This window comes from Empidonax traillii, unplaced genomic scaffold (genome assembly GCF_003031625.1).
Source record: "Empidonax traillii isolate 1590-97213 ecotype Southwest subspecies unplaced genomic scaffold, ASM303162v1 scaffold1498:size99784, whole genome shotgun sequence".
Classification (NCBI taxonomy): Eukaryota; Metazoa; Chordata; class Aves; order Passeriformes; family Tyrannidae; genus Empidonax; species Empidonax traillii.
In genome coordinates, this window is record NW_020956691.1 from 35030 (window position 1) to 52053 (window position 17024).

Sequence of the window (17024 nt, forward strand, 5' to 3'; positions counted from 1 at the left end):
ATAACCAAGTAATAGTTTACTTTAACGGGCTCCACCTTCTTCTTGAACCACGTTTTTCTTTGTTCTTGAGGAGACACCCGCAGCCATCTTGGGACTTATAACTTATAGTACTTATAAAAATATGCAAAGGTTTATAAAAGTCCATAAAAGCACTACACACAATATAAATTGCTCAGACATTCACTATTTTCTTCCCACAAGGTAGAACTTTGAAGAAAAGGAGGGCTGGGGGGAAGGTGTTTTTAAGACTATTTTACTTCTCATTCTCTTGCTCTGATCCTGTTAGTAATAAATTTAATTAATATCCCCACTTCGAGTCTGTTTTGCCCATGATGGTGATCAGTAAGTGACCTCTCCCAGCTCTTATCTCAACTTTGAATCCTTTGTTGTATTTTCTCTCCTCTGTCCAATTGCAGAGGGGAGTGAGAGAGCGGCTTTAGTGAGTACCTGGCATCCAGCCAGGGTCAACCCGCTACACGTGTTCTTAAATTTAAAGACTAGTCAGAAGTAGGTGCTCTGAGTAAACAGCATATTAAAAAAGCTAGAGAAATATATTTCTTAAGGAGTATAGTCTTTAAAGTTGTATTGCCTAAAGACACTGTGGAGAAAAAGACTCCAGGCCAATTTAGTGTATAAGATAAAATATTGGATACATTTTACAAAAGCTAAATGCAAATTTTGGTTCCAAACCAAATCCATAGTTACCGACTGTACAGATAATATGTATGGAAGAAACAGTTTAAACCACATCCTCTTCATCGCTGTCAGGCTCTGATTTGCTATTTGTTCCAAGAACAGAAGCTTTCTTCACTCTGGAGTAATGAAACCAGGGTCCTTTGCCAACAACTTTGACTGCATTGAGGGAGGTCAGCAGGACTTGGAATGGTCCTCTCCACTTGGCTCGCAATGGGTCACTGTCCTACCATTTAACGTAGACCCGGTCTCCAGGATGGGATTGATGAGCAGGGGTGTCCAATCCTATGGGTCTGGATAACTCAATGAATTTCCTGGAGTTTCTGTAAAGTAGAGCCTAGAGCCATTAAATACTTTTGTAGATCAACTTTCCCCCTCATGTGGATGTCCCTGGGAATATGCGGAGCTTGATATGGTTTTCCATATAATATTTCATAAGGACTTATCTCTCCGCCTTGGTTGTATGCAAATTCTCAACAGAGCTAGAGGCAAAGCCTGAACCCAAGACATAGATGTTTCCTGACAAATTTTACCAATCTACTTTTTAAGAGTACCATTCATACTTTCGACTTTGCCACTTGCCTGAGGTCTGCAGGGAGTATGCAGCTCCCAGACAATTCCCAGGATACAACAAACTTCCTTCACTACTGTTGCAATGAAATGTGTCCCTCTATCTGATGACATTCCCAGAGGAACCCCAAACCTTGGAATTATATGGTTGAGCAAAGCTTCTACCACTTCCCTTGCTGTGTTAGTGTGACAGGGGTAAGCTTCAGGCCATCCACTGAAGGTGTCAACCAGTACCAGTATGTATTTTTACCTCTCCCTTGGTGGTAACTCAGCAAAATCTATTTACCAGTAATCTCCGTGAAGGTTCCCAGCCTTTGTTACCCCTAGCACCACTCTCTTGCTTGTATCAGGATTGTTTTGCCTGCAGATTTCACATTTACTTACAATGGATTGCCTGACTTTGGTCATACCTGTCCCAATTACTACCTTCTTCAGATGTTTTAAAAGATTTTCTGTTCCCCAGTGGGTAACCTCATGTTCCTGCAGAGCTATCTCCCTGAGGAGCTGGGGTGTGACCACAACCTGTCCTGTAGGTGTAACAGCACTTTCCTTGATTTCAGCGTTAAGGGATTTAATTAACTGGTGGTCTTTCTCATCATATTTTGGGGTAAACCCTGTCAGATAGGTTTCCTTCTGTGGTATTACTGCTAGGATACTTTTTTCTGCATCCCCTTTTGCCTCCCAATTCTGGAGTTGTTTTCCCCTTTTGATGAGCTCTGCAATGCATGATAGACACTGCCTCAGGCTTCCAAATACTCTGCAGGAGTGCATGGTTTTGGTCTGCATGTGTGATCCCACTGCCTTGGGCAGTTAGTAGCCCTCTCTTTTTCCAGATGGCTCCATGGGCATGTACAATGCTGAATGCATATTTAGAATCAGTCCATATATTTACCTTCTTTCCTTCGCTCAGTTCTAGAGCTCTTGTCAGTGCAATCAGTTCCGCTTTTTGGGATGATACATCCGCTGGCAAGGCCTTCGCCTCAATTACCTCATCCTTGGTTGTCACTGCATACCCCGTCATTCACTTACCATCCCACATGAAATTGCTTCCATCCGTTTACAGTTCCTAGTCTGGGTTTTCCAGAGGCACATCCTTCAGGACTGGTCTGCTGGAATAGACCTCTTCGATGGTCTGCAGTCATGCTCGGGCACACTGTCAGTCAATGTTGGGGAAAGAAACATAGCAGGATTTACAATAGATGTTGTTTTCAGGGTAACATCATCCTGTTCCAACAACACAGCTTGGTACTTGAGCATTCTGCTAGGGGACAGCCAGTGGTCCCCCTTTTGCTCAAGCGCAACTTGGACTGCATGGGATACATACACAACAATGCATTGCCCAAGGGTGAATTTCCAGGCATCCTGGATCAGGATAACAGTTGCTGCTACAGTTCTCAAACACTCAGGCCACCCTTGGCTAACACTGTCTAGTTGTTTGGAAAAGTAAGCCACAGCCCTTCGCTGTTTTCCCAGAGTCTGTGACAGTACCCCCAGAGCAACATTTAGTTGTTCGTGTGTGAACAGTTCAAAAGGCTTAGTTAGGTTTGGTAGTCCCAGTGCTGGAGCTGACATTAAAGATTGTTTCAGCTGTTTAAATATGGCCCTGGTTTCATCTGTCCATGTCATGACTCCTTCCCTGGCCACTTTTAGTGCTCCATATAAGGGGTTTGACTAGTAAGCCATAGTCAGGTATCCACAGGCAACACCATCCTACCATTCCTAGGAAAGCCTGCATTTCTCATACAGTGTGGGGCTCTGGAAGACGACAGATGGCTTCTTTCCAATCTGTACTGAGTTGTCGATGTCCACAGTAGATCTCAAGCCCCAAATAGATGACCATTTCCTTTGCAATCTCTGCCTTCTCTTTCAAGACTCTATACCCATTTAGTCCCAAAAAGTTTAAAAGACTTACAGTGAGCTGGATGCACTGGTCCTGATTTTTGGCAGCAATTAGTATATTGTCCGCATACTGCAGGACAACTCTTTCTGGCTACTGCCTTCTCCAGTCCTCTGTTTTTTTTGCCAGTTGGATTCCAAATAGACTGTTCTTGTAGCTCTGGGGTAAAACTGTCCAGGTGAGTTGAGTTCTTCTCCCTGTCTCAGGATTTTCCCATTCAAAAGCAAAAAACTCTTGGCTGTCCTTATGCACAGGAATGCAGAAGAAGGCATCCTTGAGATCAAGCACAGTAAACCACCCTAAATCATCTGTTAATGTGGTCAATAAGGTATAGGGTTGGCCACTACTGGGTGTATATCCTCTGTTATTTTGTTGGTTGTCCTTAGATCCTGCACGAATTGATAGCTCTTACCATCAGCCTTTTTTACCGGTAGGATGGAGGTATTGTATTTGGATTTACATTCTACCAATAACCCAAATATAAGAAACTTTTCAATTAGGGGTGCTAATCCTTTATGACTTTCTAGCTTCAAAGGGTATTGTTTTTGTCTTACCGGTGTTGCTCCTGGTTTGAGTGTGATGCTTACAGGTTCTGCTTGCTTGGACCTCCCAGGACAACCGTTAGCCACACTATAGGGATGACAGCATTCTCCATGGTTCTCCTGTATGAAAAAGGTAGCTGCCTCAATATATTTAGTGTCAGGAATTATGACTTTTATTCCCCTCCCCTTGCAAAATTTAATTTTGGCTTCTAATTTCTCCAATAGATCCCTACCCAGTAAAGGCTTAGGACAGTTTGGCATATAGAGGAATTGATGAGTTATCCAGTCCTTTCCCAATTTAAATCTCAAAGGTTTAAAGAAAGGCCTTGTTTCGCTTACTCCTGAAGCACGAACCACCACTAGAGTATCATAACTCAGTTTCCCTTCCAAAGTATTTAACACAGAATTAACCAAGAATTCAACTTCTTCTCCCCCCAGCTTAGCTATAACCAGAGGTTCTGCTGGGGTAGAATCCTCTGGTCCCCTTCAGACACCCTGTCCATCCTGGTCCACAACCAGTTGAGGGACTGGGTTTCCACTTTTCTTCAGATCTGGACAGTCCCTTCTCCAGTGCCCTTTTTGCAGAAAGAACACCAATCATTCCCCTTATCATGCTAGCAATTGCATTTACAACACCTGTCTTATTGGTCTTTCTGCATAATTAACCACCTTCTCTGGGTTCTCTCTATATTCCCCAACTGAGGCCTTCCATTGTTGTAACTCAAGCAGAGAAAAAGAAACTTTTATCAAAATTGGGCCTTGGTTACCCATGGCCTGTCTCAAGGCAACCTCTATGACAGTTTTTCCCTTTTTTGTTCTCATTCTCCTAGCCACCGGGCTTGGGTCTGACAAAACCTCACACACCCTTCTCCCCCTTCCCCTGACAGTTGCAGCAAAAACTTCCTTTTGGTTTTGGTTTTATTACGGGAGCTCTTTCCTTCTCTGAGGTGTTGTCTGATTCGTCATCAGAGGCTTCTGTACCTGTGTCAGTGAGATCACTATCTCTAGTTTTGATTTTCATGCTTGAAGGGTCAAAGGGGAAAAGACCCTGCCTTTGTCTCCTCTGGGAGGCCGGGAGTGACTTGCTTATCCTTGGGGAACCTGTTCCCTGACGACAGGGGGCAAAAGCTGAAAACGCCACCCCCTCTTCCAGAATGGGAAAACCTGCATACGGTGGGGGGGGTGGGCAGTTGGAATGACCCCGCCCCCAGCATACTCTGAGGGGGGGGGTAAGGTCCATACGGGACCGGGAGTTGGAATGGGGAAGAGGTGGTTCCAGCTCTGCCCTTGATGACAGAGCCAGAAGCACTGGTGTCGATCAGGGTGGCAACAGTGCCTTTAGGCACCACCTCTGCTCCTCCTGCAGCGGCAGCCACTTTGCCGGTAACTGCCGAGGTATCGTGGGCAGCCGAGTCGATGCCTCTTGTAGCTGCGGAGTGTTCAGACATGTGTCTGTGCCAGTCGCAGTCGCGGAGTATTCTGCGCCTGCCACTGTCCCTGTCCGGCCCGCCAGACCCGCAGCAGCCCCTGCTCCAGCACTACTTCCCCCAGGCCCCGTGGTTGTGGCTCCCGCCGCGGTGTCCACAGGGTGTCCAGTCCCCGCTTGTCCCATAGAGGCAGCTCCCACCACCGCTGCTCCAGTAGCTGCTGCTTCTGTCCCCGCCTGTCCTGTAGTGGCAGCTCCCGCCACTGCCGCTCCCACAGTGGTAACTCCAATGGCAGCCCCTGTCCCCACTGGTTCTGAGGCTCCCGTTGCTACCGGGGCTTTCCCTAACTTATATTCCTTCTTCCATTTTGGATGGTTTAAAAAAACCAGAAGCAACTCAGCATACACTACTTCTCTCCACCTCTCCTCCTTAGGGAGGATCGACATAAGCTGAAATGCTCTATTTATTTAAAAAGAGCCAAACTTCAGCCAAGTGTCCCCTTTGTGCAGCCTCTGAAACAGCCACATGTTTATAGACAACCTACATAACTCCTGCCTCTATAAAGATGTTTCAGGACCAGTCAAATGCCTCCAGTGCTGCAAAACCAAGGCTAAAGGAGATCCTTTCGGAATCTCCTCCTCTCAGGACTTGACACAACCCATAATGACAACTACCAGGCAGGAAGAAACTCCCCAATACAAAGCCCCCTGAGTAACCACAGTGGTATGGTCCACTGTCCACCGTCCCTGCCCTGCCTTTACCGAAGCCACACCAGTGAGAGGGGTCCTCCACCCGCACCCCTTTAACCGTCCTGGGCCAGTTAAGCTGCCCATCCAGGCAAAACACTTTTCACCCACAGACTGGGAAAACAGCGACTTTTGCAACAACACAGGGCCCCAAAGTCTCACTTCCCAGCCCACCATATTCCCCAATTTCCAGGAAAAACCCAATTTACAGTTGCTAGCAAAATTTAACCTTAAAAGAACTGCTCTTTTATCTCACCTGTGCCCAGGATTGTTAGGAGCTGGGGCTTCTCAGGATTGGTGCGGGAACCCTTCAAATAAGTGGTGCCAGATGAAAAGGTCTCACAGGATGAAATGGCTTGATCCAAAGAAGTCAAAGGTCCAACAGCTTCCAGGGTGCTGGATTTCAATTTCCACCTTTTGGGCACCAATTTATTGCCTAAAGAGACTACGGAGAAAAAGACTCCAGGCCAATTTAGTGTATAAGATAATATAGAAAGAATGGATCCTTTAATCAGGCCTCAGGCCCAGGGGAATACATACGATGCGCGTGAACTCACATAGTGGTTCTATGATTTTATAATAAGGTCCATCCAATCCCAGATCTATCTACCCCCGGTTCTGCCCAGTTCTGACCCCTGACACACCCCTTCAGGAATTGGGTCTAGGGGTGTTTGGAACCCCTTCTTCCTCATCTTCATTTTCTTCACAGCACGTACAGTCCTTGGAGCTCCTCCAAAGTTCTGGGCTTGAAGGTTGCTTTGTCTGTGTGATATCTTCTGGTCCAGGCCTAGGGTGCAATGTTCTTAAACAGAGGTGTTTTTCTACAATTCTACCTTGAAAGGAAGACTAAACACGCTAATGGAATTTAGAGGGATTGATATGAAATGGGGTAATAGGGTTAAGCATGGGTAGCTACTATGTTAAAGGGTAAGGGATTATACAGCTACATTAAAATCTAAATTTACTACACATCTACTTCTAAAATCTACAAAAGTGAAAAAATGCAAAAAGCTCTGAGGCATCATTGTAATGCAGACTCTGAAACCGCATTTTGGTTTGGGTGTATCTTAAAACATTCTGAACATCACTTGGCAACATAAAAATATTGTACGACATGCAAGCAATAGTAGGTGCTTTGTTGTTTACCATGAATTTCAAATGCTCAATATTTTTGTCAGGATAAACCACTTAAACCCCTTGTAGTGACATTTGAGAAATAAGTATTGTAGACTTTTTAGTCATGAATGGACAGACACCTACAGTGACACGTGGTGTGTGTTTTCATTATTGTAAGATTATATAAGAAGAATCTACTGTGATCTCAGGAGATACAGTGGGCCTGCATGATCATGAAAGGGATGAAAGAAGAGGGAAAAATTGCCGGAAAAATTGCCAGAAAAATTTATTCAGTGACTCATGATTATGCTCCTGTATCAGGGACCCTTCAGGAACAGGGCATCAGGAAGCACACTGTAGTTAAGATGACATGGGTTTTTTTCAGGCTATAGAGTAATCATCCTGCTGCAGAATGAACAGCAAATTACTTAGTATTTCATGTAACATTTTAAACTTAAATAGCTTTGTTCTCATATAGCTGAAGAGGGAATTAATTGCTATTTCTTTCATTTGTAATACTGGACATAGATTTTTCTTCATCAGCTGTTCATTCAGTGTAGTTCTAAAACTGCATTTTGCTCCCCCTGATTTTATCGTAGAACAGTAGTGTGTGCTTAATGTGTCAGAAGAACTATGTGACCTTGAGATGGCAAGAGACAAACCAACATTTCACTTTTTATTTTTCTAAACTAGAAAAAAGTAAACCCTGATTTACAAGTAGAAGTAAAGCCTAGTATTCGAGCAAGGAAAATTCAAGAAGAGAAGATGAAGAAACAGATGCAGAAAGAAGAATACTGGAGAAGGCGAGAAGAGGAAGAACGCTGGAGGATGGAAATGAGGTAATGCATTCTGTTTTATCAATGAATGAGACAAAACTGCAGTCAGATTATCTAAAACTACTTCTGTAGTTGCTTATTTTGAATATTTGTTTTGGAAACGCTGTACTGTCTTGTTTTAAATTAGCTGTCATTATCCCTCTGAGGTTTTGGGTTTTTTTTGTTTTGTTTTGTTATTTGTTCAATCCCTCTGAGGAATGTAGACTTACTAGAATTATTTGCTATAAATTCAGGCCTGCTTTCAAAATAACCATTTTAGGTACCCTCTGGAGTTCATTGGTATTTGCTCTTGATTACTAGAAATGAGTTAGTGAGAACATCCAAGAATTTATTTAGAATGGTTGCAAGTATTAAGTGCTATATAAAGAGAACACTGATGCTCTTCAGGCGATATGAAGAGGACATGTACTGGAGGAGAATGGAGGAAGAGCAGCATCACTGGGATGACCGCTGCAGAATACCAGATGGAGGATATCCTCATGGTCCTCCAGGACCTCTAGGCCTGCTGGGAGTTAGACCAGGAATGCCTCCTCAGCCCCAAGGACCAACTGTGAGTTTCTTAACTTGAGGGGGAAAAATAGAGAAAGACATCATATTTACCAAGAGGCACAGTTAAGAACTGTAAATTATTCAGTGATACTTCAGTTGTCTCCAGTGTTTCTAAAGGATTGAGAAAAGTGAAGAAAAAATTATATACTACTTAAACTCTGTAGGTGGACCTGTCTTCTGAAATAAACCCGCTTATATGACAAAAGAATGCCTTGAAGACAAATATTGTTTCTTCTGAAATACAAGTCACTCTGGATTTGTGTGCTACTTGTAAATTTATTTAATTACATTATACTTTTATTTATCAAATTGTGGACAAATGTATGGATAAAAAGTGATTGGATCGTCAGTCCCAGAGGATAATGGTTAGTGGTGGGCCGTACTTTACCTGGAGGTCAGTAACAAGTGCAGTGACGCATGTGTTTATTTTGGGATTTGTCTCATTAGCACCTTATCAATGATTTGAAAGGTGATGGAGTGAGTGCACACTCATGAGGTTTGCAGCTGACATGAAACTGAATTGTTTTGGGGTGGGGAGAACAGCTTAAACCTTTGAGGGCAGGGCTACCATCCAGCAGGACCTAGGAAGACTGGAGGGATGGACCAACAGGAACTTTATAGAATTCTGCAAGGACAAATTCCTAATGCTGCACTTGGGAAGGCATAACCACTTGCACTGAGGGATTGGGTAGCAACCCTGCTGAAAGGCATCTGGGATTCTTGGCAGATAATAAAATGAACATGAGCTAACCATATGCCCTGGTAGCAAGCAAGGCTAACAGCATTCTGGGTGATGATAACAGGAGCATAATCAGTAGATAAAGGGAAGTGATCTGCTTTCATTAGACTCAAACTGCAATACTGCATTCAGTTTTGGGCTTTCCAGTACAAGAAAGATACTGATAAACTATAGCAGGTTCAGTGTGGGGCTACTGGGATCAGGGGTCTGGAGTGTGTGCCCTGTGAGGAGAGACTTGAGGGATCTGGGCCTATTCAGCCTGGAGAAGAGATAGCTTCATTGGGATGTAATAGCCTTCTAATACTTCTAATACCTGTTCATTATAAAGACAATGGAGCCAGGCTCTTTACAGTTGTGAGGGGGTGAGATACAACCAACTTAAGCTGAGACAAAAGAACTGCAAACTGAATATAGGATTTTTTTTTCTTTTTTTCTCCACACAGACGTTGTGAAGCTTCCATCTTTGGCGGTTTTCAAGAACCGACTGGATGAAGCTCTGAGCAACATGATATAGTCTTATAGCTGACCATGGTTTCCACAGGAGGCTGGACTAGAGGACCTCCTGAGGTCCCTTCCTATTTGAATTCTTCCATGATTCTATGAAAGCAATCACAGATATTTATTTTGCAGCAGTATGCAAGTATTTCCCAGTTAACAAAAGACAATAAATATTTATGTTGGGGAGGTACTTCTGATCTTGGGATTTCCCAATTTGTTTATTTTTGATACATTTCATGTTTTTTTCAGATATGACTGATTGTGATCAGTGTAAGTTGTTAAGGACACCAGTTCATGTTTTGTTGCATCTCAATAATTTGAGGTTTGAATATTCTGTTGTTTAACCACATGTTTGGTTTTTGGTCACACATCACCTGTGAATTTGGAAGTATATCATAGAATAGTTTGTGTTGGAAGGGACCTTAAAGATTATCCAGTTCCAACCCCCCTGCCATGGGCAGGGACACCTTCTGCTAGACTAGCTTGCTCCAAGCCCTATCCAACCTGGCCTTGAACACTTCCAGGGATGGGGCATCTACAACTTCTCTGGGCATCATGTTCCAGTACCTCACCACCTTCACAGTAAAGAATTTATTCCTAATATCTAATCTAAACCTACCTATTTTCAGTTTAAAGCCCTTGTCCAATCACTACATGCCCTTGTAAAAAGTCCATCTCCAGACTTCTTGTAGGACCCCTTTAGGTACGGGAAGGTGCTATAAGATCTCCCTGGAGCCTTTTCTTCACCAGGCTGAACAGCTCCAACTCTTTCAGCCTGTCTTCATAGGGGAGGTGCTCCAGCCCTCTGATCATCTTCTTGTCCCTCCTCTGGACTCACACCAACAGGTCCACATCCTTCTTATGTTGGGGTCCCCAGAACTGGACACAGTACTCCAGGTGGGGTCTCATGAGAGCAGAGTAGAGGGGGAGAATCAACTTCCTTTACCTGTTGTGTACCCAAATTTCAGAAATGTGCTTTCTCATCTGTTTAGCCTCTACGCCGCCCTGACTCCTCTGATGACCGCTATGTGATGACCAAACATGCAGCTATATATCCAACAGAGGAGGAACTGCAAGCAGTCCAAAAAATTGTTTCTATTACTGAGCGTGCTTTGAAACTTGTTTCTGACAATATGATTGACCATGAAAAAAACAAGAGCAAAGAGGGAGATGACAAAAAAGATGGCAGTAAAGACAGGTATTTTTTTCTTTATTATTTTTTAAGAATTTTATGACTTGTTTCTGAAGTCATTTTATGTTTTTCCTTGTACTGTTATCAGTGCTTTCAGGAACTCTGTTTCTTTTGGGTTTTGATATTACATATGTCACTGTGGCCTCAAGAGTATAAGGAATACTCCTATTTTACTTAATTTTTCTATCTCCAGGTTTAGTTTTATGATTTTTATATTATTTTAAATGCAACTTTTAACTGTAATTCACAGAGCTTTGAAAGGAGTTTTACGGGTGGGCGTTTTGGCTAAAGGTTTGTTACTCCGTGGAGACCGAAATGTCAGTCTTGTTTTGTTATGTGCTGAGAAGCCTTCAAAGATGTTACTCAGTTGTATTGCTGAAAATCTTCCCAAACAACTTGCAGTAAGTAGTATTTAGATTTTTGGATTTGAATTTTGGTAAAGGTACTGTAAAACTCTGTCCTCGAGTCAAATGTAGGGCTGACCATGCTGCATTTCATAGCTCAGGTTCGGTTTCTTTTCATTTTCTGAGTGTTTCTGTCTGAATTCAGGACTATGCTTCATGTTTGGCTTTTTGTATATTGTGTCCATATAAGTGTCTAGGTGCTTATGCTAGTGGTGTAGTATCAATCATTATTTAATAGATTTCATTTAACTGGGAAATAGAAATGAGCAGAAGAAAGACTATTATCCAGTTACCAGCAGCAATAGAGGTAATTTGTGCAGTGTTGCAGGAAGCTTGCACTGCCTGAAGGTCAAAGTTCTCCACTAATGCCAGTCTGTTTGTACTTGTCTTGTTTCCAGTTTGTATGTGTCAATGCTTTGTAGTCCCACAATTAGTTAACTAAGTCTTGTGTGTGTTTTTTTTTCATTTGGCACTAAAAAAAAGAATACACACAGTCTTCAACCATTTGTCAAAATTCATATAAACCATTTGCTGTATTTCTATAAGAAATGAAAGTACAGAATAAAGTTTTTAACTTCAGTGTTCTCTACTGAACAAAGCCTTTCCACCATTATTATAGAATGCTTGTCACAACATTAGTATTTCAATGCAGTCTGGTAAAATGCTTGACCGAATTAGGGGCATGGTAGAGGCATTAGCAGGATCAGATTAATTAGAAAAATAATCTTGGGTTTGCTCTTGTTTGAAATAACAGAACAGAAGAAAACTTAAATCCTGCACATCTTGGTCTGGCTTTGTGGAAAATTCACTTGTCCCTCTAGTTTGTGGAAGGTGATAGAGATGCCTACAGCTTTATTTTGGGAGTGTTTAGAGTTAATAAATCTAGTTGCAAGAAGCAATTCTGAGTAACCACCTTGTTACTCTTACTTTTTCCCCCCCGGTGTTAATCTTGCCCTTTGTTCTCACCAGAGGATGTTGTGATAGCCAAGTATAGAATGTGACTTGCAGTACTCATTCTGTAACTGCAAGCTTGAAGAACCACCACTGCATCTTTGTGCTTTTTAAAGGCTCCTATGTTCCAATGAGAACTGGCATTTGAAGTGGCACTGAGGCTTTTCTTTATCTCAAATGCTGTTATGTAATTTACTTAGTATTAGAATTTCACTTATGGGTAGATTTACTTTTTTTCTTTTGCATGCTTGGCAACTGCTGTGTGTTTTCATTAATGATTTGGAAACAGTATACAAGTCCATATACATATATATATATATCGTGCATAATGTTGTTTCTTTGAATACAGAGGTATCTGCTTCATATAATTATATTGAGTTTCTGTCTTTCTGTTAACAAAGACTATGGTGAAATACATTTTCTTCCCCTTACTTGGCCACATGCTAATAGAAATTTCTGTTTCTTGATATTTAGGTAATAAGTCCTGAGAAATACGATATCAAGTGTGCAGTCTCAGAGGCCGCAATAATTTTAAATTCATGTGTGGAACCCAAAATGCAAGTTACTATCACACTGACATCTCCGGTCATTCGGGAGGAGAACATGAGGGATGGAGGTTGGGAAGTTGTTCAAGATGTTACTTCTATTCTGCTTAAGATGGCATTAAGGTCCTAGAGGGCAACATGCTGACATAACTAATGTATTTGATCACAACCTTGTTTTTCAACAAGCAGTCTCAGTAAAGAAAAATTAGTTATAAAAAAAAGCTTATATGGTGCATTTATTTTTAAAAATTCGAGCCTAAATTCCAAACTCAGCTTCCTGGAAAAGATACAAACTTGGTTTTTTCCCCCCTCTTATACAGTTCTATGGAAAGTTAAGTATTTTATAGCAAGTGACTATAAACTGGCTTTCTAGTGCAGTCTTGCCCTAAAAGAAAGATTGTATGGTTTTAGAAAAATCATATTTTCAGGTTTTAGCTGGATCAGTATTACCATTATTTACACATTCCAAATAGCAGCACTACTTTTGATGATAATAGTGCTTATAACTTTAAAAGAAGATGTAATTTTTTTTCCAGCTCTCTGAGGTTACTTTTTGGTCTGGAGTGATTTTTGAGTATATTTAGGCTCCTGATATTGCAATCAGTCTTCTATCCAACTGGCAAACTCAGACTTGTAAAATAAAAAATGGCTTTGTCATTTCAACTAGCAGAAAGTGGAGTTTGTAAATAAAACTGTTTCTGAAGTTTACAGTTTCTCTGTTGCCAGCAGTGTTGCTTTAAGGTCTGTTTTGTAATGCTTTCAAAGCTCTAAAAGCTTTTTAAGCCAACAAGCATGATTAATGTCTGCAGTACATTGGTTCTTTCTGTTTATGGGTCAGATAAAATAAACTTTTGTTTCCTTTTAATCCTGTATTTTCATAGTTGAAAAAGATTGCGGCAAACAGGGTTCTAGTGTTTGACAGTGAATCTACGGATAGGAAGTCTGAGGCTATCTTAACATTTCTCCTATGCAGGTTGAAAAAAAATTGTGTGTGTATACATACATGTGCTTGTATTTATTTAAGCCACAGAGACTTTTTTACTTCATCTCATCTCATCATTATATGTCCTCTAAATTACTTGAAATTTTTATATTGCATTAGTAAATGTTCTGTAGCATTAGTGCATTGTAAGCAAACTGTGTTAACCAAGTCATCTTACTTAATCAGAAAGAAAAATATCAAGATATATTCTCTAGTTTGGGTGACTTCTGAAGAGTCTTGAAGAGTCTTAAAGAGTGCTTTGTACATGATTTTTGAGCTGTATGTATTATTCCTAACTATAGTCTTTGTACATGTACTGTCACACCCAACCAATTCTACTTGTTTTTTGAAAAATCTAAGCGTAAAATGACTCGTCTGTGCTGAATCAGACTTCATGTATTATTTAATTTCATAAAGAATACTTTAAAATATTTGATTATTAAATTAAGCATTAAATGAAATTAACTTTAAACACCATGTTTGTCTGTTAACATACTATGAAAAGGTGCAATATCGATTCTGCCACAATATTAAATTTCTGTTTTCTGTCCTAAAATTCTATGACATAGACTAAAAAGAAAACAAATTTCGAATTACTACAATCAATCCTGTAATTTATGCTACCTAAAGGAAACAAATCTGTACTTTTGTCTGACCCACACTTGAGTTAAAATGATCATTGTCAGTTTATTCACTGCTGGAGTACTGCCTCTAGGTAAGCAAAATCCAGTTAGATTTCTCTTTCAAGACACTGAGCAGTATATAACATTCACTTTTGAAACTAGAACAAATAGAAGACTGAATTGAAAATTATTGCAGCAAAAAAAGCCTTATTATGAAGACTGCTGCTTATTTGCTGCAGAGTAATAGTATGTGTTTATGTCTTTTCTTACTGCAGCTCCTCATGCTCTGTGTCTTACAATGGTTTAAAGTTTTCTTTTTTTTTTTTTTTTTTAACCTGTTTGGAGAGCTAGTTCAGGTGATAAGGAAGGTTTTACTGGAAGAACCAGTTTGAGTAAAGATAAGACTGAGACTTGCATGTGGAGTAGAATCATGTTTGATGTGTAATAATCCCATTACATGATAAAAGGCTAAAAAAAACCCGACAAACCACTGTCAAATAAAATTGTTAACCATATAGCTACCGTTCCTTACAGTATTGTGCATTTGACAGTTTACTGGATCTGATATGTTCAAAGGGCTCTAATCCCTGCTGTGGAGTCTTTCCTTCAGCAAACAAAGTCTATATACTTATAAAAACATATATGTGCGCGTGTGTGTCTTGTTTTCATCCTTAGCTAACAGCCCTGGTCCAAAGCCTTCTAGCAGAGGAACTTGGTTTCTGTCAGGGATTACTGCCAAGACATTGGAAGGATTTTTGACCAAGGTTTTCTAAAGCTCAGTGTCACACCTGCCGTATTTTACAAAGGAGGAGGTTTGGACGCATAGTCCTAGCATCTGCTGTTACTTTGGGTTTTTTTCTTCTTGTCTTTGTCTCTATCCTAGAATTAAGCAGTGTTCACACTAGTCTTTAAATAGTTGACTGGGTAAAATGTATTTCACATAATAAAAATTGATATGCCTGTTAACTTTTAATGAAGACGTAGTGTGGACACAGCATGTCTAACTGAAGATTAACCCTTTATATTTAGGGTAGTAATAAGTTATATAGGGTAAGAATTCATGCTTGTGTTTTATAAATTAATTCAATTTTTTTGTCTTAGCTTAACAGGGTGATAGGTTAGGCATCTGAATTTAAAGACTAAGGGCTTAATTCTGAAATGTGAAACAGATGCAAAAATTCACAGAGTAAGTATTACAAGAGTTTCCTTGATACATTTTTTTCAGTCAATGTATTCTCAGTGCAATTAGGTGTCTTGCAACTTCTGACTTAGTCTAAGTTTCAAGGATATTCATATGATACCTATTAGTAGTACATTTTAGATTGACATTTCCAGCACACAGCAAGATTCTCTTCTGTGCACTTAAACTGTAATTCTTTTTAGTAAAATTATTTTCCAATTTGAAGTTTTTCAGAGCTAGAAGTAATTAGAGTTTCAAATTATGTAGTGAGTTATTGTGATAAAAATTTGCATAGTATAGTCTATTTGCATAGTAGTTTTAAAAGAATGCAAAAAATGGACTGATTAGGCTACTAGACACAACAGACACATATTTTTAATTTCTCAACTTTATTTTGCCTCTATTTACCTGCTGTGGGTTTTCTCTAAATTTACTCCTTGTCTTTTTATATCCAAGTTTTACTTGTTTCATCAGTTATCTTACTTGGCACCCCTCCTGTAGAGGTGTGGGTTTGAGTTTTTGTTTTAAATGAAATACCACTTTAAATGTCTTCATTTGTTCTGTAAATACCTTGTTGGTGCAGTTCTTCTTCTTCTTTCCACTTTAACATATAGTTCATAAGTTTAAATACTTGTGTGAGAAGATACCTATGTTCTTCTCAGCTTTGTTCTTATTTTGAAATCCTCCCCCTTTTAACCCTGTGCAGAGCAATGGGACTATCCTATTAAAAAATGCCCAAATCTGAAAGGAGTACTTCATATTTAGTTTAGTTAGTATTTTGCAAAGTTGTAGCACCATGTTCGTTCATGGCTTTTTAGTTCTCTCCAAAGTATTCTACTATTTATTTTGCATTTGTATATAAATAGTTTTTTTCTGAGCTGTCTCTCTGCAGCATCCCTAGAAGCTTCTCCTTGCTGGTATGTTTCATGAGACTATATATATAAATTCTGTTCTTGGAGTAACCTACCTTTATATCTTGCTGGAGTAAACTATATTCCATACAGCCAGCTCCTGTGAAATGAGTGCCATTAAATGAGGGCTTTTTCTTTTGTCTTATCTGGTATATCACCAGTTGTGCTACCAATATACTTTAGTCACAATAGCCATTTTCATAATTACTAAAACAAAAAACTTTAAAAACTGATTATTGCAGTATATCCCTACAATTTTTTAAGTAACTTGAAGGTACCATTTCATATTGTTCAGTGGTTCCAGTTTCATTAATTTTAACCACTTCCAAAAGGGCCTTGTGGTATTTTCATTTTGGTAACAAAGGTATCTCATTTGTAATTAAACCTTTTCTGAACATTTAAATATACAAGATCTACTATATGTTAGAATAATAGAATCATAGAATCATTTCAGTTGGAAAATCCCTCTAAGATCATCGACTCCAACCATTAACCTAATTCTGCCAAGTCCACCACTAAACCATGTCCCTAAGCACCACATCTACACGTCTTTTAAATACCTCCAGGAATGGTGATCCCACCAGTTTCCCGGGCAGTCTATTCCAATGCTTGACAACCCTTTC

At 40.2% G+C, this 17024-nt stretch overlaps 1 protein-coding gene across 1 annotated transcript in view; it reads left to right on the forward strand.

Moving 5' to 3' along the window:
- Nucleotides 1–17024, forward strand: part of LOC114070280 (zinc finger RNA-binding protein-like) — a 54496-nt gene that overhangs the window by 27168 nt on the left and 10304 nt on the right. The window contains exons 11-15 of the mRNA XM_027907608.1: nt 7685–7830; nt 8215–8377; nt 10606–10811; nt 11056–11206; nt 12635–12776. Coding sequence (XP_027763409.1) covers nt 7685–7830; nt 8215–8377; nt 10606–10811; nt 11056–11206; nt 12635–12776 — 808 coding nt within the window. The remainder of the gene's footprint in view (nt 1–7684; nt 7831–8214; nt 8378–10605; nt 10812–11055; nt 11207–12634; nt 12777–17024) is intronic.